General features: G+C 40.6%; 2 protein-coding genes across 11 annotated transcripts in view; both read right to left on the bottom strand.

Moving 5' to 3' along the window:
* Positions 1-1060: 1060 nt before the first annotated feature.
* Positions 1061-10860, bottom strand: LOC146701551 (la-related protein 4B-like). 10 transcript variants are annotated; one of them, XM_085467827.1, is made up of 15 exons: positions 10731-10860; positions 8054-8191; positions 7831-7953; positions 6759-6807; positions 6360-6496; positions 5969-6072; positions 5686-5796; positions 5202-5471; positions 4916-4995; positions 4639-4839; positions 3623-3692; positions 3423-3551; positions 2887-2960; positions 2607-2676; positions 1061-2004 (listed from the first exon to the last, which is right to left on the bottom strand). In XM_085467827.1, the coding sequence occupies exons 2-15, from the start codon at positions 8148-8150 to the stop codon at positions 1984-1986; spliced, it is 1536 nt and encodes a 511-aa protein (XP_085323953.1). In that variant the 5' UTR covers positions 8151-8191; positions 10731-10860; the 3' UTR covers positions 1061-1983. The 10 variants fall into 10 exon arrangements, with proteins under 10 accessions (XP_085323953.1, XP_085323958.1, XP_085323952.1 ...); XM_085467832.1 differs by having other exon boundaries at positions 3415-3551; positions 10771-10860; XM_085467826.1 differs by having other exon boundaries at positions 10771-10860.
* A 4478-nt stretch (positions 10861-15338) lies between these two features.
* Positions 15339-25735, bottom strand: part of LOC146701550 (gamma-aminobutyric acid receptor subunit rho-3-like) — a 31368-nt gene continuing 20971 nt past the window's right edge. The window contains exons 3-10 of the mRNA XM_085469179.1: positions 22936-23003; positions 21312-21535; positions 20138-20220; positions 19842-19979; positions 19298-19450; positions 18258-18319; positions 17476-17607; positions 15339-16334 (exon numbers count right to left, since the gene is read on the bottom strand). Coding sequence (XP_085325305.1) covers positions 16032-16334; positions 17476-17607; positions 18258-18319; positions 19298-19450; positions 19842-19979; positions 20138-20220; positions 21312-21535; positions 22936-23003 — 1163 coding nt within the window. The 3' untranslated portion in view covers positions 15339-16031. The remainder of the gene's footprint in view (positions 16335-17475; positions 17608-18257; positions 18320-19297; positions 19451-19841; positions 19980-20137; positions 20221-21311; positions 21536-22935; positions 23004-25735) is intronic.

The raw sequence follows: 25735 nt of genomic DNA, 5'->3' as shown, positions 1-25735 counted from the left end.
GAACATTAGGTAATTATTTCACTTGTATTCATTTTGAACCCTTTAAAATAAAAACTGCAATTTTTTTATTTGTAGATTTCTTGCAAAAAAACATAACATTCAAGCGTAACCTATATTTTCTTTCATTTAAATGGTTTAAAATTAGGATACACAAAAAAGCACTCAAGAAAAGTTTACTCTACCACCTAGAAATACTTTGTGCCTGTTCTGCTTGTCTTTTGCGATGCAAATTTTGTTTACCTTAATATTATGAAAGTTGTTTGGTTCCTAGAAACAATTCAAAGACCCCAACAACACTCAAAGTTTTGAGGGAAAAAATTGTAGAGCTGAAACTCTACAATAAAAAATTTGTGGCATATCAAGTTTCAGTGCCAACTTTATTTTTATTACTCACTTTTTAAATTAATGAATTTAAAATTATTAGAAACTACATCGTAGATTTCTAAAACAGTTTTCTGTTGGGAAACAAAAGTTGAATAACTTTGAATAACTAAGGAAGCGCTGCCTGATCAAACTGCATAGCTTACATTCTAAAAGTGCAGATTTATTAGTCATGTTTGTTAAGTTTTAAGTCAAACCGCTGTCTGCATTTTGGGTAGTGATTTTTTTTCCAGTTTAGCACAGCTTTTCTTCTCCTTCTCTCATTAGCCATTACTTTTAATGTGGCTGTTCTATATTCCATGTTTGTGTGTGAAAACTGAGCCTCAGCAGAATAATATCATTAATATTAAAGGTCAAGCGCCCTTCAATTAAGCACAGTATGATTGAATGAGCATAATGTGCCTGTGACACATAACTGAGCATCAATTTGTCTGCAGAATGCTGTGTGTTTCATTAGTATTCTTCATCTCATTCATTAGGCCTATAGCCTTCTGAGAATCAAATCATCCTCATTGTAAACAAGTGGTGGTGCCAGATAATGGAGTAATGAGTGTTGTGATGTTACTCTTCTGCCATCTGCTGGTCCAAAGAAGGAACTAACGTAAAGGGTGCCGACTATATTTAAATGTTAATCATGGAGAGGGTGATCGGATAGAGCAGAATAAATACATACACAAACTTAACTTCAAAGGCACTTCTTTAATAGTTGTTCAATGTGTACAGTCTGTACAAAATAACTTTCCACAACCGTGCCCACTCTGTCTCCATGACATCTGTTTAACATTTAAAACTTTATATTTCAAAGAAAAGAAAAATGGCTTCATTACAATCAAATTCAAGTTCTCACATACAGTTCAAGTGCTGAAACAATGTTGTTTCTAGACACACAGTAAGTACCCACCCAGCCAAAAGGGAAGAAATGCACTCCTGTTTAAAATAAATAAAACTTTTCTGAAGTAAGGGAAACATGCTTTTGATCAATTTAATCCCAGAACTAGAAAGATCAAATCAGATCCCATTAAACACACTGGCCCTTGCAGCTCTCTGGTATCTAAAAATGGAAATAATACAGCTGATCAGCAATGATATTAATGGAAAAGGCTTCATGTGTGTCCACAGCAGTCATAGATAACACAGATGTATGGGTGGAGAAATAAAACAACAGCACTAAAATAAGTTCACAATCATGGCGGAACGTCCTGTACAACTAAGAAAACATGTAACACACACAAACAGGATGAAAATAATTGGCGATGCATCAGGAAAGCAAGAAGAAATCAACAAAATGGAAGCTCACTCTCAACAAACAGACCTAAACTACAAAGCAAGAAATAAAACAGAAATGAAAGTAGCAGATCAAACTTTACAGATCTTCCCATCTAAAAAACTGAAAAGTTGGTTTTGCCAAACAGTCGGAGCCCTCTGCCCACGCCAAACATCCAGACCTGGATTAAGGCGATTTAAAGGTTAAATGTGTTACTCAGTGTAGTATATATAATCTCATTTCATCAGCGTTTCCACTGTGCTGGCTCTGGTGCATCACCCCAGTTCTGTGAAGGCAGGACCCGACTTACTGCATAAGCCTCTCTTGCAGACCTCAGCTTAGGTCAGTTTCCTGGACTCCTGGCCAAACAGAGTAAAGATGGGGTCAAACTCACTATTACACCTTTACAACATGTGTTTGAGTCATTTTTGTAACTGTGAGACACTTGCTGCTGCCTATCTTGGGCAGGTCTCCCTTGAAAAAGACGTTTTTAATCTCAATGGGATCTTCCTAGTTAAGTAAAGGTTAAATTAAAAAAATAAAATGAAATATGACTCTAACACTCTGCACCTGTGCTACTTTTGATTTTTTTTAACTTCCTTTACAAAAGTTCATTTGTTGTATTTTTATCTTTTGTTGCCATCAACCCCCTTTTTGTGATTTATAGCTTTTAACGTACAGTTTAGAATTACCAAACACCAGCTATCAAAAAAAAAAAAAATTGGCTTCCTGTTTCCTTCCAAGTGTTTGGTAGGTGAACCTAACAGATGTGGGTGCAGAACAGCATTTAAAGCGGACATGCTGGAATGATGCAGAAGCAAGTCTGCGCCAATTCCTTCATTCTTTAATTGAAATAAAAAGATTCCAATACTGTAGTATAGATAAAAGTTATGTAGTGAAATAGTAATTCAGTTAAGAAAATGAATTTTAACACCACAAAGACGTTGAAAAGCAGTCTCACAGTTACTGGTTCCTGTGTGTGCTGAACTGGTTTCTCTTCAGTGGTCATCTCTGAGGCTTCATTCGCAGCCCTGCAAACACAAACACAACTATCTCAGCACAGACGGCTGGAAAACCGCTGCTTCTCTACTTTTCAGATATCTCATGAGCCAAAGTGAAATAACTGTAGAAGCCTGAGCCATAGACTGTTAATCATATCAACTGTAACAGTGAGCGGTATAGACACCTTACATGTGAAAACAGAACACAGAGCGTGCAGCTGCTGTGTCAGAGATACTCACTGCTCTGAGACCAGCTGAGGCTGCTGTGAAGGCGCTGCCTCTGAGGCGCAGGAGCTGCTGCTTTGTAATTCACTCTGTGAAAAAAAGAAAAACAAAACACTGTTTATTCATCACTTCATGTTCATTCATGTGCTTTAAGTACATAATGTGACAATCGAGATAATCTGCTTCATTCTTATAAAGAATGAATGCACTGACCGACACAACATGAACGAGCCTGATAGACCACAGAAGACGACTAAAGCGATCCATGGTTGAGACAAACAACAACATCTAAACATCAAGAACATCTTTGAGGAGGCAGGTGTGTAACTGTCAAACTACAGCCAAGGTGCAAACCAAAGGCTACATTAAAGAACAAGAAGGTCAGATTACACATTAACAGACAACATCACAGTTACAGACACTGTGTCTTTGTCCACATATGGTCAGTATGGCTGGAGTTTGACAGTGAACAGAGCCTCAGTTGCTCTGACGGCCATGAGCCCAGGTGAGCAGTGTGTGTGTGTGTGTGTAATACAGAGGGACCTGGTTGCCTTGGTGTTACTGTTAGCTGGAGGAAGACTTGCCATGGTAGAGGCTGGAGGAGGAAGAAGAGGGAAGTTCAACATTGTGAGCTCAAAATGGGGAGACGGCTGACGAGGAGGGGACTGACTCTGTGAATTCTACACAAACAGAAATGGTCAGTACGCTTTCTGAACAAAGTGCACATACACAACGCTCAGTGGTGACTTACCTGTCTGCTTCGAGTGGGTCGCTCCCAGGACCTTGCGGTCGCTCTCCTCCTCTGGTTGAAGTTTCCTCTCCTTCAGGGAAGCACAGAGCTCTGACGAACATCTGTTTTATAACTTTATTAAAGAACAAGCGTCCTACAAGTGTAAAAAATGTGACAGACAGGGGTCTGCCTATAGTCTGAGAACCTGATGATGACGACGTTTAAATAGAGTCTTTTTAGCCTACTGTGGCTGTAACTCGTCTTTGCTGCTCTATTTTTTTATTGCTTACAGTTTGTTATCTTTGAAGCTACTGTTGTCAAACCTCCACCCTTCCAGGTCAGGTTCATGCCATACGCATAATTCTTGGCTTAATCTGGATTTTAATTCCCCTGAACATGTCTGATACAGGCAGTCAGTGAGTTACTGTTTTGAAAAGAGGAGACGATAACACACTTGCTGAATGTGTGCGCGATTGTGTCTGCTCAAAACGAGCTGATTATGGCAGAGACGTTATAAAAGAGACAGGGCACTCAAAGAGAGAACTTCTTAGGTTTCTCTTGTGTTTTCTGAGCCCTTCAAAGTACATTTTCCAAAGGTTAAGACCTGGTTTATTAATATCATACAGAGAATACACATCTATTTGTTTGCTGTTTTTTCTATCTGTTAAACACAACTTTTCGTGTACAGTGTCTCGACCCTATTGTGAAAAGAAAGTAAGGACATTAGGGGGAGTAAAGTGGAGCATGACTGAGTTTATTTTTAGCTGCGGGGTTCCATGATAACAGTGCCAAAACTGTCCGATGAGTTACCGCTCCATCTGACTTCATATTAGTGTGAAATGAACCAGAAGGAAGAGGTTACCATTTTAACCCCGTCTCTGAACTCAATGAACAGTAAGAGTATAAAGAAAACATGCCCTTATGTCATATCCTATCTTCACTACATGAACTATACTAATGAACTGGGCATAGCAGGACTTGAGAATAATAGAGAATAAAAAAAGAGAGATCTGAAACCTGGACTGATCTTTTGTTACCTTCCCTGCTCAGTGGGAGACGTGACCTGCTTGTTGGGCTCCTTTCCGCCGCCTCTACTCGGAACGCGCACCTTTCCGCGTGACCGTCCTTGACCGGGCCATGTGGGAGAAGAGAAACGATCAGATGGCTGCTCAGATGAGTGCGAGGAGGCAGGCTGCTGGGACTGCCAACGGTCACAGTTTGACCATCTCGAGCCTCTCCTGAAGAAACAAACAATAGTCTTCACACTGATGACATCATAAAGTGTCATGACATAAGAGGATAAAAAGGAGCTACCTGTGGCCGTGTGGGTGGTACGGTTTGAAAGCAGAAGCTGCTGTGGAGTCATCCACGAAGTGGTTCATCAGTAGAGGAGGCTAATGATGAAAACAACAACCGCCGCTTAATCAGAGGAGGAGCCAGAGAGCTCCTCACACACATTAAACAACACGTTAACACTAACGACATCCACAAATCACAGGAAATGAACAAAAACAAAAATGCTAATCTGTTTAACACTGATAATAAAATTAAGTGTCATAAATACATTTTCCAGGCACAAATTCATCTTTAACAAACTCACTTCGGCCCAGTATTGGTATCCAGATGCAGCAGCCCACACCTCACCGAGGACTTCGTTTAGCTGTTGTGTGGACACGTGGGTCTGGCAGGACTGCTGGTAAGTGGTAGCGGGGGAGTAGAAGCCATAATAGCTGTTGCACTGGTCCGGCTGGGGGTGTCGGAAGCTTTGAGTGGGAGCCAAAGCAATGGCTGCTGTTGTTTCGGCCTTTATCCTCACCATGATGGGTTTTCCCTTAAACATTCGAACCTGTTCTCTGAGGTACTTGTAGGTCTGAAAACATGGACTCCGATTATTTCAGTTATTGTATTATCAGATCTCCTAACAAAGAAGGCTAACAGGAGCACTTTTTAACAGGACTGCTCTCAGGTAGTCATATTTGTAGATATTGACTGTATAACAAACCTAAATGGCATTAGCCAAAAAAATGTGCCCAAAAAAAAAGCAGCAGCTAATTTACTTCTCTCCTCGACCGGCCCTTTTCTACCTGTTCTGCATCGGCTTCTGATTTGAAGGTGATGAACCAGTTATCGTTGCTCACAAACTCACAGGTCTTGAACTTAGGCAGGTTCTCCCCTTCAAAGAGAGCTTCCACCTCCTGCACAGCAACAGCAATATCAAAAACGCTGCCAACATACACAATTTACCTTTAAAACTCCTTTAAATAACAACACACGTCTCTATCCCCGCACGTGCAGGTACATGTAAGAACAACACCTGAACTAAAACTGAGGATTTTGGTTGCGTTGGGGTATTTTGTGCAGTCTCACCGCTTGAGGTGTGGTGTTAGGAATCTCCCTCAGGATTAAAACGCACCGGCTAGGTCTGGGCCGGACTTTCTGTCCGCACGGGGAAAACTGGACCAGCGGCATGGCTGTGGGAGAACAGCAGCAGAGTGTGTTTCAGGACAACAATAAACCACGTTCATCACTCTCATCTCTACACTAGAACAGTTCCTTCTAATGTGCATCGTCAGAATACCCGATTTAGTTTTTGAACGCAAAAACAAAAAAACGTTCCTCTTCACTAATCCCTATCACGATCCCGTGGTTTTGTAGCAAAGGAAATAAAGTCTGATCCATGTACATTAAATATTATAACTCAAAACTGACACAAACTGTTACTCTGCCTCCACCTATACCCACAGAAACAAACACTGACATCTGAGAATATCGGAGATGAGGTCCAGGTCTGTGGTGAGATTCCTGATCTGGTCGAGGCAGGCCAGAGCAGAGATGGAAACATACTGGTTGCTGTCCATCTGAGTCTTGAGAAACAGGTCATTGCTGAGGTGCTCTCTGAGGAGGGACGGAAGAACTGCTGAGAACACTGATACATGCTGGCGATGGAGGGGTTACCAAAGATCACAGTGCATATATTGTCAGATTAAAGAAATTTAAATGTCCCACTCGGGTATTTAGGTTTACATATAAGTGCACTTATAAACGGGTCAAACTAAACTACAACCACAGCAAAAATACTAAACCATATGTCTTTTAGTTTGTACCAACTACAAGTAGTGGATCTGTAAAATAGGGGGTATGTGTGCAAAGCTAATACCTGTTCAGGTAGGACTCCAAAACGGTCCTCAGCTCTTGTCTGATCTCATCTGAAATCACAGAAGTCATTGGTCCCATTTGTCACTTTGAATTTGAGAGATTTTGTTAAGATGAATTTCAGTGTTTCCCACAGACTTCGATTCGACTGACTGAACTGATGCTGGTAAAAGCAACAGGCAGCAGGAATTGTTTGGTTCAGTTCTTTAACCTTTAAATAGGTCACTGTATATTTAATGCTGTTTATTCTTAACTTTTAACCCCTCAGTTAGATCACCCTTGATCTGTGTGCCTGTGTGTCGCAAAAGGACGCTTTTTAAAGGAACAATGCTTTTAGATGATTAACTCCTGTTTTTGTATTTAAATGTACATACTGTGTGACAACTAAACTCCTATTCCAGTGAGTCTCTCATGCTGTGACTGTGCCTCCATTAGCTCAGCATAGCAGCACACGATCTAGTTCTCCACCTGCAGGTGGTGATAATCTCAAGAGCAGAACGAGGACTACTGTTTCCAGTTGTTGGGGGTCTGCCTGACCAGAGGAGATCCCCTCTGGAGGAGTAGCTAAATGATTCCACCACAACAGTAACACGCCATTCGCTTATCCTTTTCAGGGTCGCAGGGGCGCTGGAGCCTATCCCAGCTGTCATAGGGCGAGAGGCGGGGTACACCCTGGACAGGTCACCAGTCTGTCGCAGGGCTAACACAGAGACAAGCTGCATGTCTTTGGACTGTGGGAGGAAGCCAGAGTACCCAGAGGGAACCCACGCAAACATGGGAAGAACATGCAAACTCCACACAGAAAGACCTGATGGGGGAATTGAACTCAGGACCTTCTTGATGTGCGGCAACAGTGCTAACCACCGTGCCACAGCAACACGCCCAATGAGCCAATTGGTCAGGAAATTGAGAAATTTCAGAATAAAGGGAGCTTTGAATCAAATTGTCTCTTTTTAAACACATTTTGCCTCAACGTAGCTCGCAGCCCAAGTAAAGCCAACGTGTGTGTGAGAAATACCGGATTTTAAAAACACAGCTGGATGGACTTCAAAGAGAAACTTAATTCAGCTTTGTACCTGTCACAGGTGGGTCACAGGACTCTCCGTTAAATATGTGAGTGTCGGCTCTCAGTGTCTGATATTCCAGTGCGTTAGGATCACCCAGGACCATGTTCTCCTGCTGAAACACTGGTATATATCCTTAAAAAGAACACAAATAACCAAATAATAAATAGTAACCCAACAATATCCAGCAGCCAATAAAATGCTTGTGTATGGAAAACAAGCAGATCTAGCCTACCTTCCTGAAGGGTCAGATTGTCATGGACCAGCCATGGCTGCTGAACCTGCTGGTAGGCGGAGTCAGGGTAGCTCAGGTAAAAATTGTTGTGGTCCATATTTCAGGATTATTGTTGAGGCCTGGAGCGGTGGCAGGTTGCTATAATAAAAATGCATAAATGTGCACCATATTTATGAGCCTATTAAAACCTACAAATACAACACCTTTGTTATTTGAACCACAGAGAAGATGGCAGAGAATAATTGTTGTGTTGGTTCAGAGGTGTAACAAAGATCAACAAAATCCATGAAGCCAAAAAGAAATGTAGCTCAAATGTTAACCTTGTATCCACTTAGTAGAAACTCAAATGTTTCTACTAATTGTGATCCTGTGATATCAAAGCATTAACAGAAGTTTATGTACCTCACCGTTCAGTCAGACTGTGCTTATGCATCAAGGACACTTGTATGAACAGTAACATGTTATGTAACTTTTTAATGCACAATGGCTGCTTCCAGTTGTAGGTAGCTCAATTTTTGCCTGTATCTGAATGAAACCACGACACATGAACCAAATCCTGTTCTTACAGGCTTTTTCTTCAAACATTTAGCATGTGAATGTTATCGCTCAGCCCAGTCAGTCGGCATACTGAGTGAACACGTACAGACTGAATGCAATCTGTGTGCCAGTCCCACATGCAGGTCCCCTGAGGCATCACTGTGCTGTAGGGATAAGCTCCCAGCAGAGCCATAGAGGATTGGAGCTCTGAGACAGATTCTGGGATTTGCTGTGTCGATACACTTCCTGCTCTCACCCTGCCCAGGCTCGGCCTCAGACGCCCTCTGAGCTCAGCCTTCCAGTTCACCTCCAGACCCAGTTCGATCCAGGAGTGGGGGCAGAGAAGACAGATGAAGGAGTCTGCATCGTCTCCCAGCAGTTTAGAGACCATCACTTATACCTCTTTCCTTCTCTACCTCCTCAGGAGCAGCAGCAGGTTCATGACCGAGGAAGTGGATCTCGTAAGATGAAGTTGAAGCATAAACATCGATCTGATTGGGGTCTAAGGTAGCCAAGGTGTAGTCCTCTTTGCTGCTGTGTGTGGTTGTCCACAGCCAACTGAAACCACTGATCTCAGGATGACTTAATAATGAAAACCTTTAAAAATGGGTGAGTCTGTCTTCTTCTTCTACTGTAATTATTTCTAATAGTGTAGAGAAAAAAATAATCTACGCGCCCTGAAAATGAAATCTCAGTGGTTCTGAGTTTTCTTCATTTTTCTTCGTCCTCTTTCCCCCATAGTGTGCGTTGTCCTGCCTCCCTATGCTCCCCCTTTTTTCCCCTTCCCCACAACCTCCACTTTGTCATGGGAGACCACTGCCACTCCCCGAGTTCTTCCTTCCCGCCAAAGTGAAAAGTGATCGCTCATAAGTGGGTTGCTTAATTGGGTATAAAGATAAAGACCCAAATGAATATTGTTGTTGCACCTCAGGGCGACTGCTCAGCTGGTGCTGTATAAATACACCTGAACTGATGAGGGTCATTACATCTCAAATCATCACATTTTCACAACCTTTTCTGCTCAGCCACCTCTGATGTCCCTGAAAAGTTTATGGTTTAAAACCTGGTCATGTATAAAATGATTGCTGTGAAATTTTGGCTTCATATATCAAATAATTTTCTAGAGATTTTAAGGCAAATTCGACTTATTTTTCCTCCACACGCTAAATTCTGAGGCAATTTTTGAACTTTTAAATTAAAAAAAGACTGAAATTTCCAGACATTTCTTTTGTAAATAGAAATAAATCAGGATCTGCAATTTGGGGAAGATACATAAACAATCACTAGTTAAAACATTGAAATAATTAAAACCGTCCTGCCCCATGTAAACCCCATCTTTGAGCTCATGCTAACAAAAACAGAGCAAAATACCACTTAGACACAACATGCATATCACAGTTTGATTAGAAAACAACATCTCTGCTTACACGGTGTCAAATGAAGAAGGCAATACAAAGTAGATCATATCCCTAGATACCTGTTTTTGTGCACGGTGCCTCATCATTTCACCAACATCCCCACACATATTTAATACTCACTGCCTCAATAAAAGAAAAATCCCAAAACTCATAAAAGGTCCAGGAAAAGGGGCTCTGGCTGAATTAAAACGTGTTTTTAGCACTTTCGAAAAACACGTTATTAAAAAGCAGCACTTTGAACATGAACCTTAGCGATAAACCTTGATCTAAAAAATAACTCAAAGTCTCTGAGTTGGGCGTGTTGATGTTACGTCTCTGCGCTCCGGCCTCAAATCAGCCTCGATGGGCGGAGTGAAACTGACCACACCGGCCTTTAAAGACACACACCTCTGCAGGGATCAGAGCCTCATCCGTTTAACACGAACCGTGGACGTTAAGAACTGTTAACCACTGTTAACGTCCGTGAAGCTAACTTTAACGTTTACGGTGCTAACGGCCAGTATGACATGAAATAAATATGTTTTTAATACTCTCATCAAATGTTTATGCATTTGTGAAATGTAGCCACTCTTAAATATCCATCTGAATATAAATATATAACATATAATAATGCAGATTCATAATACTATGTAGTCATATTTCGATATAAAAACGATGAAATATACATTTAACCTCGTTAATGTCACACTGCTGGAGCTTAGCTTGTACACAAATAAGCTCACCGTCTCTGAGGTGTTTTCATCATGTGAGACAGAAACTCACCCGTTACCTCTGCTCTGCTCCCGGTGGAGTTTCTTCCGCAGGTTTAAGTTATTTTGCTCCGTGAACTTTGCGGCTGCCATGGAAACCGTGCTTACAAAATGAAAAAAAAAAAAAACTTTTATTCCCTCCAATAAACTCACTTTAACTCCTGTATAAAAAATAAATGTTTGTAATACTCTCACCAAATGTTTATGCAATTGTGAAAAGTAACCACTGTTAAATATCCGTCTGAATATGAATATATAAATTATGATAATGCCTATTCATAATAGTATGTTGTCATATTTCGATATTGTAAAAAATGATAAAATATATATTTAAACTATTGACAAAAACTAAATAAATGAAAAAATGAAATAAAGTTTAAAAAATTGCAAAGCAAAGCTAAGTTGATATTTAGAGATATTATCTTAATAAAATTTGGGTTAGGCCAGTGGTTCCCAAACTTTCTTTGCTGTGCCCCCTTTGTTTTACAAGAAAAATGTCCCCCCCGCGCGCGCGCGCGCGCACGCACACGCACGCACGCACCCTCCAACCACACACGCCCATATTTTGCTCCATTGCGGTTTATTTCACACCTCAAACATTTAGTAAACAATTAAGCAAATACAAGTAATCTGCAATAAATTACAGGCAGTAAGAAAATAATCTACTAACTCTTTTACGCTACGTCTGCACCTACACGGGTATTTCTGAAAACGCAGCTGTTTCGTCCACACGTAAACGGCGTTTTGAAACACCGAAATGTCTGGCAGGATCAGCCTGATATTATATGTATCCCGCTGTAACTTTACTGTATAAAGAGCTAGCATCTCCAAAATGTCAGGAGTAGTTAGTCATTACAACAAGTGTTTGTGAACTAAAAATCAAGAATGTGGGATCCTGTTTGTCCGTGATTTGAAGAGCCCAGCGCTGCTCCTGATGCAGGGAAAACCAATTCTGCAGGGGAGACCTACCTCAGCACTTGTGCAGGTGAAGCCAAAGGGAAGATTTGCTTCACCATATTTTCTAGTCTTTGTCTTAGAATGAAGTTGGTTTGGAAACATATTCAGCGATGCTTCGTCTCCTGCTTTGCGTTTGTGTGGGCGCCAGAGGCGGAGCCAGACATTTGAAACACCCGGGGCTTAGCCCTAAAGGGTAGTATGCATGTGGGATTTTTTTTTTTTTTTGGGGGGGGGGGTGGGGTTAGAAATGACTGAAAGATTAATAGGCTCTGTTTTGAGTTTTGTTCAAAAAAGAATGACTTCATATAGGGAAATATATATATCACACATGCAGGACACCTTAAACTAGTTTTTTAATTAAGCAGCAAGACAGAACGAAGTCGGGGCTGTATCAAGACACAGGGACTAAACCCCAATTCAACCAGACCCAGAACTGATCCAGAATTAAAACAGGACTACAACAGTTCAAAATCAGGACTACTGAGGACTTAACCAAGACAGAACCAGAATCAGAACTAGATGATAGCACTAAAAATCCTCATAGACCTGCACTACATTTATTTTTTTAAATCTACCAAAGTACAATATTTAGATTGAGAAAAGTTTATATAATTATTTTGGCCTTGTTGTGCAAACAAGCCTGCATAACTTAATAAATATAGAATTTGAAAAATAGCAAACCTAAAAAGAAACACTAGGTACGAGATACATGAGGACCTATGATACGGTGATACTTTTGGCAAACGACCATTTGACTAACATGTGTGTCTCACCTGCTCTTGTTCATCTCTGTTCTGTCCTCATTCTCCTCTCTCTCTGTTCCTCTCTCTCTCTCTTTGTGCTGACAATCATAAAATATACAGTTGAAACCAGATATTTACAAACTCTTCAGATCAAAACAAACACTTTTTTAATTGTAACATCAAATCAGACTAAATGTTTATTTTTTTAGATTGATAAATATAAAAAACATATTTGTTAACTTTAAGAGTAAAGAGAGAAACTATCTGTATTTCTTAATAGCAAATGGCACCAAATTGTATTCAAACTGAGCCACACTTATGGAGCTCCACAGTTCTTTTCCTGGTGTTTTGGTTGACATCTCTTGATTTTCCCATGTCACAGAAACAGGCTGTGTTTTGCCTTATATGCATCCACAGCTGTGCCACCAATTTACTCACATGGACTCTACTAACCTATCAGAAGCTTCTTCAGCTCAGAATCGAATCGTCTGGAGTTTTCTTATTAATTAACAATAAACTTAGTGTATATGTACTCCTAAATTTGATGAAAGTGATAATAAATAGACAGATCTCTCTCTCTTTATTCTGACATTTAACTAATTCAAAAGATATTTCAATATTTATCTAAAACAAAAGTTTACTCTAAATTGATGTTGTACAGTAAAAATGTTTTATGTTTTCTCCATAAAGTGTATGTAAATATCTGGTTACAAATGTAAATATCCTGCTGTGTACTGAAATCCCTCTTGTTTTGCATAGAAATATACTGAACAACATACAAAGCACAATATATAAAATAACAGAGCCAGCCATACTAAGGAGAGCTCTCCTTAGTATGGCTGGCTCTGTTTCTCCAACAGCGCACTAACAGGTAGCAGCTGCCCCGCCCCCTCGCTCAGTCGCTTAGTGCCTGAGCTCGGATCATACCAATATCAGGGGGGATTCACGCACAGTCGTAAATTCCCACAGTGTGCACTATGTGCTTCGAATATTGTGTGTACTTTTTGTTTTATACAGTTGTCAGCCAGGCATCTAACTATGAAAAAATTACACTCCAAAAGACCCCGGGCTTCTGACAAAACAACCCGGGCTTAAGCCCAGTAAGCCACCCCCACGCTCCGCCCCTGGTGGGCGCCCCGTGCTACCAGTGTCCAAGCGTTGGTTTTTCTTTTCACACTGCGCCCCCCCCCTGCCATGGCTCTGCGCCCCCCTCCCCTCCCCTCCCCTAGGGGGGCGGCCCCACCCACTCCCCTCCACTAGGGGGCGGGCCCCACACTTTGGGAAGGTCTGGGTTAGGCTATCATTTCACGTTTTAGTTGGTTCTGATAAGGGCGAGGATAGGGGGAAATGTAAACTAACAAATACACAAACAAAAAACCCTTTAAAAAATGTTTCTATTGTGCAATTTAAATTTGCCTTTTATATTTAACCTTAAAAGTCAAAAATAGCTTTTCATTTTTAATCCTCTTTATTTTTCGATTTTATCTCTGCATCAGTGTTCCTATAATGCAGGGGTGTCAAACTCCAGGCCCCGAGGGCCGGTGTCCTGCAGGTTTTAGATCTAACCCTGGGTCAACACACCTGAATCAAATGATCAGTTCATTACCAGGCTTCTGGAGAACTTCAAGACATGTTGAAGAGGTAATTTAGTCATTTAAATCAGCTGTGTTGGATCAAGGACACATCTAAAACCTGCAGGACATCGGCCCTCGAGGCCTGGAGTTCGACACCTATGCTATAATATATGCTGTTTCTTTTTTAAAATCTCTTTTATTTGTTTATTTTTATTTTGTTTTGATCTTATATACACAAACCTGTAATTTTTACAGAGCAGTTGGCTGTCAGCTCCCAAGTAAGGCTCTTAATGCCAACCTCAACAAGCAAACTGTCAGAAAATCAAAACAATTCAGACAAAGAAAAAAAAGGAGATAATCACATATGTTATGGTGTTGAACATGAGGTCAGACACGGTGCTGGAAGAGGGCGGTCATGATTTGTAGAACCATGGAGGACAGGCATCTAAGACCATAAACCGTCAGATAGTAAACTTGTTGTCAATAATAAGGTCAAATATCTCAGACATGACTGAGTTTCTGTCATTTTTTACATTTATTTACTACAGGTTAAGCCTAAAGACTCGTGCTGACATATTTCTTTTATTTACTAGCAGCATCTCTTTATCATGTAGAAAAACAGTTTTTTGTCATGTTACGACAGCAAGGACACGATTTTTAAAACATATTCTTACTGTAAAATTAACAGTTTTGTATGGTTCATTATTTTATAGAAGTAAATGGATTATTTAGAAAATATTGATGTAAATTAAACATTTTCTTTGTTTTTCTATTTACACTTTTTTGATGTCAAGATTTTACACAATTTTACTGTTAATTTCACAAACGTTTTGTACAATGCATATGTTATGGTGTGGAACACGAGGTCAGATCACGCCAAGTAGAGTTTGAGGGGTTAGGTGGGCTGTAGACATTTTTCAGATTTCAAAATGGGCTGCCAGTTTATGGATGCCCCAGATTAATATAGCTATAGAGTATAATATATCAACAGATGCCTTTCCATTATCATCAGCTTGGAATCTCCACTATGCATATACTGGCTTGTGGCCTTGTGTAAATTGGATGTGGAGGATGGAGCGGCGAGGCAGGAGGACAAGAGGAAGACTGCAGAGAAGAGTCATGTATGTGGTGAAGGACATGGTTGCTGCAACAGTGGAGGATGATATGAGACAGATGACTTGCTGAGGTGGCCCTTAAGGAAGAAGACGTACTGCACGCTCAAACACTAAAACTCAAAATTTTAGTATAGTTCATGTATTTTTTTTCCAGGTACAACCATAATACCAAGTTTTTGCAGAACCCGTAAATCGATCTTTTGACAACTTTACATAAAACTTCTGTTTTATTGTTTAGGACAAGTTAACAAAATACAACTTTTAACCCTTTACACTATACTGCTTGTTTTACCCAACCACCACCTGTTGTACCTAACAATATTTTCTTGTTAACGCAAATATGTAATAAGCCATATTTTTTTCTCAAATAAAAATGCATCCAGCTAAATATTTCTGCCCGTACACTCCAACACTGCGAACAAGAGAGAAATTAATCAAGAAACACATCAAATTACACTTTTCAAACATGTGCAGATGTTCTGATATTTTAAGAAGCACGCAGTCACGCTGTTTATGTCTAATTTAATATCTTGTAGCTAAAGAAATCGATAAAGATATCATATATCAATAGCAGATATTGATATGACCTTTACGATGACGCACAAAAAAGAAAAGACACATGTACAAATCGTCCAAACAGAAAAAGTCTGACTCTCAGGATTTGAAGCCCTTCTGATGAGATAAATGCACAATTACAGAGTTCGTACTCAGGCTGAGGGTCCTCGAGGGTTTGTATCTCAGCTCTTCAGCAAAGAACATCAGCTGGATGTAGCTGAGGCCCCTCTAACCGAGCGCCATTCCAGTGAAGTCTCTTTGGACCTCTGTCGAGATGAGGAATCTCCTCTGCCGCACTCAGACTCAATTTGTAGAGTATTTGGTTCTGGATCAGGAGTACATGCTCCAGTAGATGGTGTTGAAGAGCAGGTAGGACAGAGGGAAGGCCAGTCTAGAGTACGAGTCGATCATGTAGCTGTTGTTGACCAGCAGGTCCACGTTTTCACGTACAGACCGCTGCCGGCGAAGCCGAGTCCCCTCCGTGGGGCGCATGTCTGAGCTTTGGGTTGGCGATGTCAGAGGGTCAGAGGTCAAGGTGGGTGCCAGACGGGGGAATGTAGTCAGCTCAATATCGTTGTCGTGGAAACACCCGTCAAAGGCCATTGCTTGACTGGCGTTGAAGGTGGATGGGATCTTTAAAGGCAAAGAAAGGAAACGAGCAGGTGGAGATTTCACCGACAGAGACCCGGCACTCAAAAATCTTGAATTACAATCCGAGGATTAATCTTTAAAAGCAAAGAGGTAATATATAAATAAAAGGGGGACATCTCTTAAAAATTCCATTTTGTGGCAAAGACAAACGTTTTAATCATTTCTCTAAATCAGATTTGAGTGGTGATCAAACATGTGCCGTTTTAATGCATCAGTGGACACTTAGTTTGTTTCAGATTTACACAGAAATCCAAATTCCAACATGAATTGATTATGTCGGATACTTACTAAAAAAAGGTAATAACACCACAAAGCAGTTTAAAACTTGTGGATGTTTTGAAATGACAGGAAATGTTCACCTGACTGCAGTTTCTTTTTAACTACTTTTGACATTTTAAAGATATTTTTGCAAAACGTAATGCTTGCTTTTGCCACAAGGTGTCAGTGTTTCACCAGGACGATTCTTTTTCTCTTGAGTCCTTCAACAGTCCAAAACCTCCTGAAGAAAGTAACGGCTGGAGATTTTCATATTTTAAAAGCTAGGTTGAATTTTTGATATTTATGATTAAAACAACTCAAATAATAAAGTAGTGATTTCAGCTGTTTAAAAATATGCTCCACCTTAAACTCTGCTCCACATTCTGAAGTACTTTGTTAATGCTTTGAGAGGCCACTTTGCTTGAAACCTATTGACTCAATGACTGACTTTTCACACACATGAAAGGGAAGGTTGCAGCCAATGGTTACTTCCAATTAAAAGGGAGTTTTTCCCTTCCCACTGTTGCTAAACTGCTTGCCCAAAGAGGGTCTTATGATTGCTGGGTCTTTCTCTATGTATCATTGTAGGGTCTACCTTACAATATAAAGCATCTTGAGGCAACTGTTGTGATTTGGCGCTGTATGAATAAAATTGAATTGAATCGATACTCTGGCTCCAAAAAGGCTCTCACGCTTTGCACGAAAATTTCAAAGTTTGAGTAAATCTTAGTAAAGATCCAAGAGGCAGCTGGAGGGTTCTGTGCAGCACATGTAATGGCCCTGATTGGCCACTAGAGTGAGACATTAAGCAAAATGTTGCCTCGCTCTTTGCACAGTAATAATCCCCCTTCCCCCCTGTGCTGACCTTCCCCCTCTTCATCTTCCTCATCTCCTCCAGAGTGGTGCAGTAGTTCACAGCTGCATATTCAATCACAGACAGGAAGACAAACAGGAAGCTGGTCCACAGGTAGATGTCCACCGCTTTCACGTACGACACCTGGAAAGCATCGCACGTTTTCACATATACAGGGCCACATTTAATATGGTTCACCCCTTTGTCATTTATCTATTTATATTTTAACCTTGTTTTTTTCCTTTGTTGCCATTTTTAAAATGGGGTTTCAACAGACTTTATAAAAAAGCCTAAAAACAAAAACAAAGCAATGTACAGTCAATGGTATATCCTCCTACTTTAGTTACAAAATAGAAAAAAGTGACAAAATTGCCATCCCAGCTCCTCATTTTGCATAATTCTAGTTTTACCAATATTAAAGATAAGCTGCAAAATGTATATATTGTAAATTAATTCATAACACATTTTTGTTGGTTTTATCACATATTTAGGAAATGGCATTATGGCAAATAGCAAACGGCATTGTGTTTATACAAATTATGAAACTTTCAGTTCCCAAATATGATCCTGATCTTTGCACTTTTCCTCCACGATTAAGTTTGTTCAGTTTAAGTCAAAGAAGGATCTTTTGGGCTATTTCGCTTCACATAAGGTAAATAAAAATACTGCAAATGCAAAACATTTAAAAGAAATTTGACATTGGCATTGATATGCTGTTAAATTCCTTTCTGATCATCTGTTTTGGTCACCCAGAGCCAACATAGGCCTGCTGAACTCTCACAAACAGCTGTTACCTGAGGCATCGAGGCGGACACTCCTGTGATGATGGTGGACATGGTGAGCACTGTGGTTATACCTGCAGGGGACGAGAAAACACAGACAGACTTCACATATGACATTCAAATTCTTTCAAATAACGTGTGATGTTTGGTGAAGACTGGCTGTTCTTGTTTTGTTTTTGGACATGAGTGTAGACACCAAGAAGCCAAAAACTGCAGTTCTTTAAATTTGCATTGAGGCTGGCTTCAAAATGAATCCTCCTCCACAGACTGCCACGTTAAAGCCTTTAGATACACGTGATTACAGCAACTCTTCAGAGGGTGACATTTCTTTGGAACCCATCCATTTACTGTTATAACTTTGATGAGCAGGTGTGCTGACACACAGAGGTGTAAGGTGGTAACCGTCTGCTGAGCCTTGGCTCCACCAGCTGGAGTCATTGAAGTGAACCTGTGGACTGTGATTGTGTTCGTCATGTTGCTGTGAAGTACAGAGCATCCATGATGTTTGTTCTTCAGTCTGAGGATGTGAAATCCTAGTTTTTAATTGGTCTGTTAGCACAAATTAACAGGTATCTCACTCACACAGTTTATAGATGGAGCTTGCTAGCATCAACTTAGCACTCCACCTGTTAATATTGCAACTTTGACTCAGAACAAACTAAATACACTTGCTTCAACTTGACCCGGTTTTTCTGTCTTCTGTGGTTTATATAACTCTGTATAAGATGTGATGAAAAATACAAATAAATATCAAAAATATCCATCAACTGTGTCAAATTGATATTGATGCAGTAGGTTTTAGATTCATATAAATGTTATCCTGGCAGTATCATTTGTCTTGCAGTGTAGGATAAAATAGATCAATGATGGTGTAAAATAAAATGTTAGAGCATCACTGAAGTCATTAGGCTTCACCCCAATAAAGGAACAGAACGAAACAGCACTATTTACAGGTTTAATGTGCCTCTTTAAATGTGGTTAAAGAGCCAGGAGAGAGCAGAAAGACTGGGATTTGAGGTGGTTGTACTTAGGATTTGCTTAATGAATGATACCCAGAGACACTCTTGCAGGAACAGCCCGTCTATCGATCCAGAAGGAGACCCAGGAGAGGACGACCATCAGCATGGTGGGGAAGTACGTCTGCAGCATGAAGAAGAAGATGTGCCTCCGCAGGATGAAGGTTATGAAGAGACGGTTGTACCAGCCTGACAAAGAGAGACAGAAAAACTTCAGTCTTTTCAGCAAACTGTGACACTTGATGATAAGGTTGGAGTTCCTGTTCATCCCAAAGTCTCTAAAAGCACTCTAATCTAAAAGAATATATCTACAAGTAAAGAGACAGACGTGTCCATATGTTTGTGACTACTGAATATGATCTGCTCCCACTTCCATTATTTTATGACACAATCTTACTGATGACCTACTAATTGTATTCAGCTGTGTTGCAGTAGGGACACATGGAAAAGTTTCAGGACACTGGTCTCTGAGGACTGGAGTTTGAGACCCTGCTTTAGAGCATAATGATCTGACTTGTGTTTTGTCTCTAAACGCGAGTACCCGCAGATGCTACAGGTACACAACCTGTGCTATACACACCGGTGCTGCTGTAGAAAGCCAGGCCACTGGAGGCTTGGAAATGCTCAATGAAGAACTGTGACAATACGATTTCATCCGTCCTCAGAGAGTCGTTGCCATTCTTCCAGTAAAGCATCAGGTCATTCTCGTTATACGCGTCTACAGTGAGAAACAATTAGAAACAAAGGGAGATGGAAAACAGAAGAAAGACAAGAACTGAGGTCAGCTGACATTATCCACCTTTCATTTATGTGTTACTTTATGATTAAAGAATGTGAAGTTTTTATTATTGTGTGTATATACTGAATGCATCTTACAGCTCTCCAACTCCAGCGAGCAGTTCTGTGTGTCCAAAGGGAAGCTGCTGAAGTCCATCGAGCAGAGAGCCGTCACAGTGACCCTGAAACACCCACACACACAGATATAAAACAGCTTCCCCTGCAACTGTCCTTGACTGTTCGTTCTTACAGTTTACTCCCTAGAAACTCAAGCAAACCAAAGTAGAGTCAGAAAAGTGAAAATAGGGCAGGGAAACAAAGATTAAAGCAGGAATCTAGAAGCTTTTTTTCCTAGCTGCAACAATTTCTGTTTTGTCAGTTTGTCACATCTGATACACACTCACCAGATAGTTCAGATAGTTACACTTTGCTTAATACCAGACCTCCTTTTTTCAGAAAATAATGTAATTCGTGGCAGAAATTTGTTCCTCAGAGATTTTGGTCCAATTGTGTGAAGCTGTTGACACGGTAGCTTCCCGCCGTTCCTGCAAATTAGCTGGCTGCAGATCCGTGATCAGATCTCCTGCTCTAACACATCCCATGCATAGAGATGTGGTCATTGTGGAGATGGAATGATCTGTACATTTATGCCGTTTTCGAATGTTGCATCAGAAATTGAGACTTCTCAGACCAGCCATATTTTTCCTATTGTCTGTGAATTGTAGCCTGAGTTTCCCGTTGGGCAGAGCTGAGCAGAGTGGCAGCTGATCGGGTTCTCTTCTCTCTTCTGCTGTAGCCCATCGGCTTCAAGCATGTGTTGTCTTCTGCAGACAATCACCTTCACATTCACATTCATGTCACATTTAAAGCCACTTAAATACCGTTCTTCCTCATTTTGATGCTCAGTTTGAACTTCAGCAGGTTGCCATGTCACTGTTACTGTCACGTCATTGGCTGATCAGATGTCTAGGTCAATGAGCAGTAGAACAGGTGCACCTAATGAAATTCCTGGTCATCTTATAAACCATCAGTGAGGCTTCGGAATAGTTTAAGGGACGCTTGGTTCATAAGGGATGCTACAGACATGCACAGTGTAAGATGGGATGCTTTACTTACTTATTTTATTATATGAAAAAAACCCTAATAAATCAATGTTTTCTTGACACCACATATATTTAATAAAGTAAACATTGGCTGCACTAAGCTTCAGAGGATTTCATCGTCTTCTCTGCAGCTTAACACTTCTGCATCCACCTGAACACCTGCCCTCTACCTGACGCTGTAGAGGATTTTTCCATCAGGGTAAACCCGCAGCATGATGTTCTCCATGGTGGTGTCGTGGATGAAGGAACGTTTGGAGTGGACGAAGAAGACGTCGGGAACCCAGATCTTCTTCACCAGCCGGGAGTCAAAAGTCCTGCTCTGGTTGTTTCTAGACGGGAACGCCAGCCTCTCGTCCTTCCAGTAGTGACGCAGGTACAGAGTCATGGTGAAGTCCTACAGACGGCAGACACACACCAGAGAAACATATACTTCTTATGTTTCTTTAATTTTTATTCATGTTTTTCAAGCAAGTTTGAATTCATGGGAGATCTGGGGGCTCAGAAAATGTGGTTCCAGGCAGAGCCTGAACCTGGTGTCAACACTTCCATTGTTTTAGATCAGGCTGTCATTGCAGCACCGTCCTGTTCTCATTCATCTCTCTTGGCTGGAAGAACTTTTAAGTTAGACATGGCGCTGACTTCAAAGCTGGCCACTTGAGGGATCAAGAGCCAGAGAGTCAACTGACAAACAGTGACGTCAGTAAAACTATAAAGTCATAAAACTATAAAGTCATAAAACTATAAAGTCATAAAACTACAGTTTAAGGAATCTCTTTAGTTCAGTTTGTCTACATGATTTTATTTTTACTGAAAGGTTATGAAAGAAGGGAAAAATATGACAGCTTTTGGTGTAATTTGTCTTAGGAACATTGTTTTTGGCTCATCAGAATGACTTATATGATCTTATTTAGCTGTGGTCTGGCAGCGCTTTTAATACCAAACTCTAAAAAGCAATAAATTCTTAATGATTTGCAGCACAATGCACAAAGAGGTTGACACACTGGTTAGATCTATGTGATTAATTTGGCAGATATATATGTATATATATATATTTATCCTGGATGGCCCTCCTGATGCAACCCCAGAGGGATCCTGGGAGGAGAGACAAAAGCAGGAAGTGTTTGCCTGTTTAGTAAATGTGTAAATTATTGAGCCACTGTTGGCAGCATAAAGCCTGTTGATCTAAAATACAGTGAAAAGTTCATAATTTAAGCCCTCTTTGTGTGCAGAGCAGTCCAGCAGGTCTGACTGGATTCTTTTTAGGCCATATCTGGGCCACAGGCTCCATTCAGCATTTGACACAAATGGTTTGAGGCCTTTTTAAGAACAGCGCCAGCTGTTTGGCCCTGATTCTGCAAACCTCTGTTAAACACCCCAATAGTTTATTTAATCTACTAATCTGTTTATTTATTTTACAGTGTAAAAACTATTGTATTAAGACATTTAACCAACATTTTCAGGAATATATTTAGGCAGCCTCTTTTATGATTATTTACTTGTGACCTTCCTTCATTCCTGTTAGTCACACTCCCTTTCTGATTACTGGTCCAATTAGTATCTCCTGTGTTCAGTTATCCTCTCACTTCCCGGGCTTCCTTTTTTCTCTATTGGATTTATTTGCCACTTTCCTAAATCAGGTTATCTAGCTGTTTTTATTCGCCTTCCTTCAAAACCCTACCTTTCATGTATGGATCTTGCTATTTCTTGTCTTTCCTATTTTTGATTTTTGGACTTTTATTGTGACATCTTGCATTTGGGTCCTTTCCTCTGTGACATGCCATTAAAAATCCTCACCATGTTGACCTCTGAGATGCTGTCGATGCTCTCCACCTGCACATCAATGCCTACGGGGATGGGCGCACCTAAAGCAAAGGCATGGAAAGTATTTCATTTTAATGCCATTAACTCATAAATTATTTATCAGTGCTAGTAAAGAAACTCAGTCAGAACTGTGCAGCTCAACCTCTGCACATATTTTATGGGTGTCACAATTCTGTGTGTGAGTGGGGTGTGTGAATGGTGTAAACCGTAAAAAGTTATAAACTTAGACTCGACACATGGGTCATATTTCATGGGTTTCGCAAGTGGGTGTGACAGAATGATTCTAAAGCACCACCCATTTAATTTAAGGTTTTCTGGAGCCTATCCCAGCTGTCACTGGATAAGACACACCCTGGACCCTCATCATCGTCTACTCCAGGGTTAACAACCATCAACAGCCAAACATGTCAGTGAAGGTTCTCAGTCATCCAGTTTTGTTGTAGTCTAAGGAGCTTGGAAAGAAAAGCATCTGGACTTCTTTAATTTTCTTAAAGATGTTTCACCTCTCATCTGAGAAGCTTCTGAGAAGGACACTCCCAAAGGGCTTAAAATCTGGGACTCTCCACCATTTGCTCTTAGAACTGAAGAAGCTTCTCGGATGAGAGGTGAAGAGTCTTCAAGAAAATTAGAGAAGTCCAGACGCTTTCCTTTCCAAGCTACTTACACCATCAACAGTCAAGTTACAACCAGCCTGTTGGCTGCAACAAAGAAGAGAGTCACAAAACCAACATTTAACTAGCCTCGCAAAACACTGGCACTTCCTGCAGTCTCCTGCATCAAAACACAAACACACACACACACACCCCACGAAAGGCCTCGGGCTGTAACAGAATTTAGGATCCACATCTAAGAGGCATGTCTTTGATCCGTGTGAGGAAGCAAAGGAAGAACATGCAAACTCCCCACAGAAAGGCTGTGAAAGTCCTGGGTTTGAATCAACACCCAGGACAGTTTTGCTGTTTTCAGGCACAAACCCACAAACCCAGGACACAAACTCCACCCACAGATTTAATCAGATGAATATGAGCTGTGGTTTTGTTGAAGCATGTTCTTGCCAGCAAGTTGTATTTCTATCATTTGACAAATCATCTCATAACTCAAAGGTAGATTGTCAAGTTTAGGACAGACTGAACATTTTTGATAGAAACCTCAGATTGGAGACATCTAGGTGCCACAGTTGTATCACCACTGGGAGGCAAAAGAAAAACAACATTTGGCAATAAACACAATTATTTATTGTGCGTTCCATCAATGACACATGATTAGTGGTTCCTGAATGCCAGATAATGCGCACAGGAATTGATAAGGAACTAGTTTGTGCTGCTGTCAGTCAGAATCCAGGGTGTAAAACATCCACACGAATGCAGGAAATGCCTCGACTGCAACACACCCATGTTTGCATGCACCAAGGTGCAAGGGCCCTTTAATCGCTGCTTGCATTATCATTATCAAATTGCAATAAAGACAAATGTAATATAACTGTCAACAAAAAATTCTAAGCAATAAAGTTGGACGAATCCATGCAGTTATTGCAGGGCTGGACCATACTGTCATACGACAGCAACAGACGATCCTGGAATCTCGGATCTAATTTGTCAACTGAAATTTTTTTTAAGTTTCTCACTTAGTGAAACACATAATACACACAGTGGAGTGCAAACAGAAACACAGCTCATAGAAATCCACATGCCTTCACAGTTAAAGGAAAAAAAGAATAGAAAACTATCCTGTGATAACAATAAAAATACTATTTTTAATGTGGGCTCAGTACTGGTATGTTTAAGGCAGAGGCTTTTTTAACAGCACCGGAAGCCTGCCTGAAAAGATATTAGTGTCTGTTTGATGTCCTACAGTGAGATGGGATAGAATAAAAACCGATAATAATTTAACAGCATATCAGGATCAGTCACTTCTCGTTTATTGCTTTAATCCAATCACCCGTCCTGACCTGGAAACCTCATTTTGTGTTGTGACATCCTTTGTCTTTGGCACCAACTCACCTGTGCAGCCATTGACATCTGTCTTCATCTCTCCCGCCCCACCCCATCTTCCTCATCAGCAGATTGTTTAATGGCTCCTAAAAAGGCTGAATGCACATAAACAAGCAGAACACACATAGCTGGAGGGCTCTGCGACCTACCAATGATCATAAAAAGCAGCACTTAAATTATGGTTACTCGCTCACTGTTTGCTCCACAAAGCAATCATGACAAAGTTTAGGAAAGAAGTTTGTCCATCCCATAACAGTGCCTAGTGGCCGTGCTCTCCTTTGGAATTCTATACTGTTAATTTTAGGATATATCCACAGCTGCGACCTGCAGACAAAACAGCTCATTCCTGCGCCGACCACAAGCAACAACAATGATTTCACTGCCGTTCTGCTGGAGAAAAATGTTTCCATTCATTTGGAGGTAATGTTAAAAGGTTAACAACGAGGAGAATGCACAGAAGGAAAACCAGCTCCGACCACTCTTTCAGCCTGTTAGCGTGTGTTGCCATTCTTAGATGTCTTTATTTAATCCGGGCCAATTTAGATTAAATGGGAATGTCTTAGGACATCTAGGTTACGGTATAGAAAACAGCTGTTTTCAAGCAAAACTGCTCAAAATATGTGAACTTTCCATTTCTGCTGTTGCACTGTGACTGGAGTGGGTGGAATGTTAGTGTGGGTAGTGTTTTCTTGACATGAATAAGGCTCCATAATTCATGATTTAAAAGCTTCAGTATGAGTCAAGCTACATATACAGTAGTAGAGTTTTAAATGAAGAAGACT

The sequence above is a fragment of the Copadichromis virginalis genome, linkage group LG9, assembly GCF_057382275.1.
Source record: "Copadichromis virginalis isolate Kocher_CV1m ecotype Utaka linkage group LG9, C_Virginalis_male_GT1.1, whole genome shotgun sequence".
NCBI classification, from domain to species: domain Eukaryota; kingdom Metazoa; phylum Chordata; class Actinopteri; order Cichliformes; family Cichlidae; genus Copadichromis; species Copadichromis virginalis.
The sequence above is the reverse complement of the archived record's forward strand: the minus strand, read 5'-3'. Positions and strand labels throughout refer to the sequence as shown.

Bases quoted from the DNA above. Each gene is read 5' to 3' on its own strand.
- LOC146701551 (XM_085467827.1), bottom strand. From the start codon at position 8,150: ATGGACCACAACAATTTTTACCTGAGCTACCCTGACTCCGCCTACCAG. The intron at 5,797-5,968 runs GTGAGACTGCAC...GTTGCTGTGCAG, and splicing joins CTAACACCACACCTCAAGCG to GAGGTGGAAGCTCTCTTTGA. The intron at 4,840-4,915 runs GTAGCTCCTTTT...TTGTTTCTTCAG, and splicing joins TACCACCCACACGGCCACAG to GAGAGGCTCGAGATGGTCAA.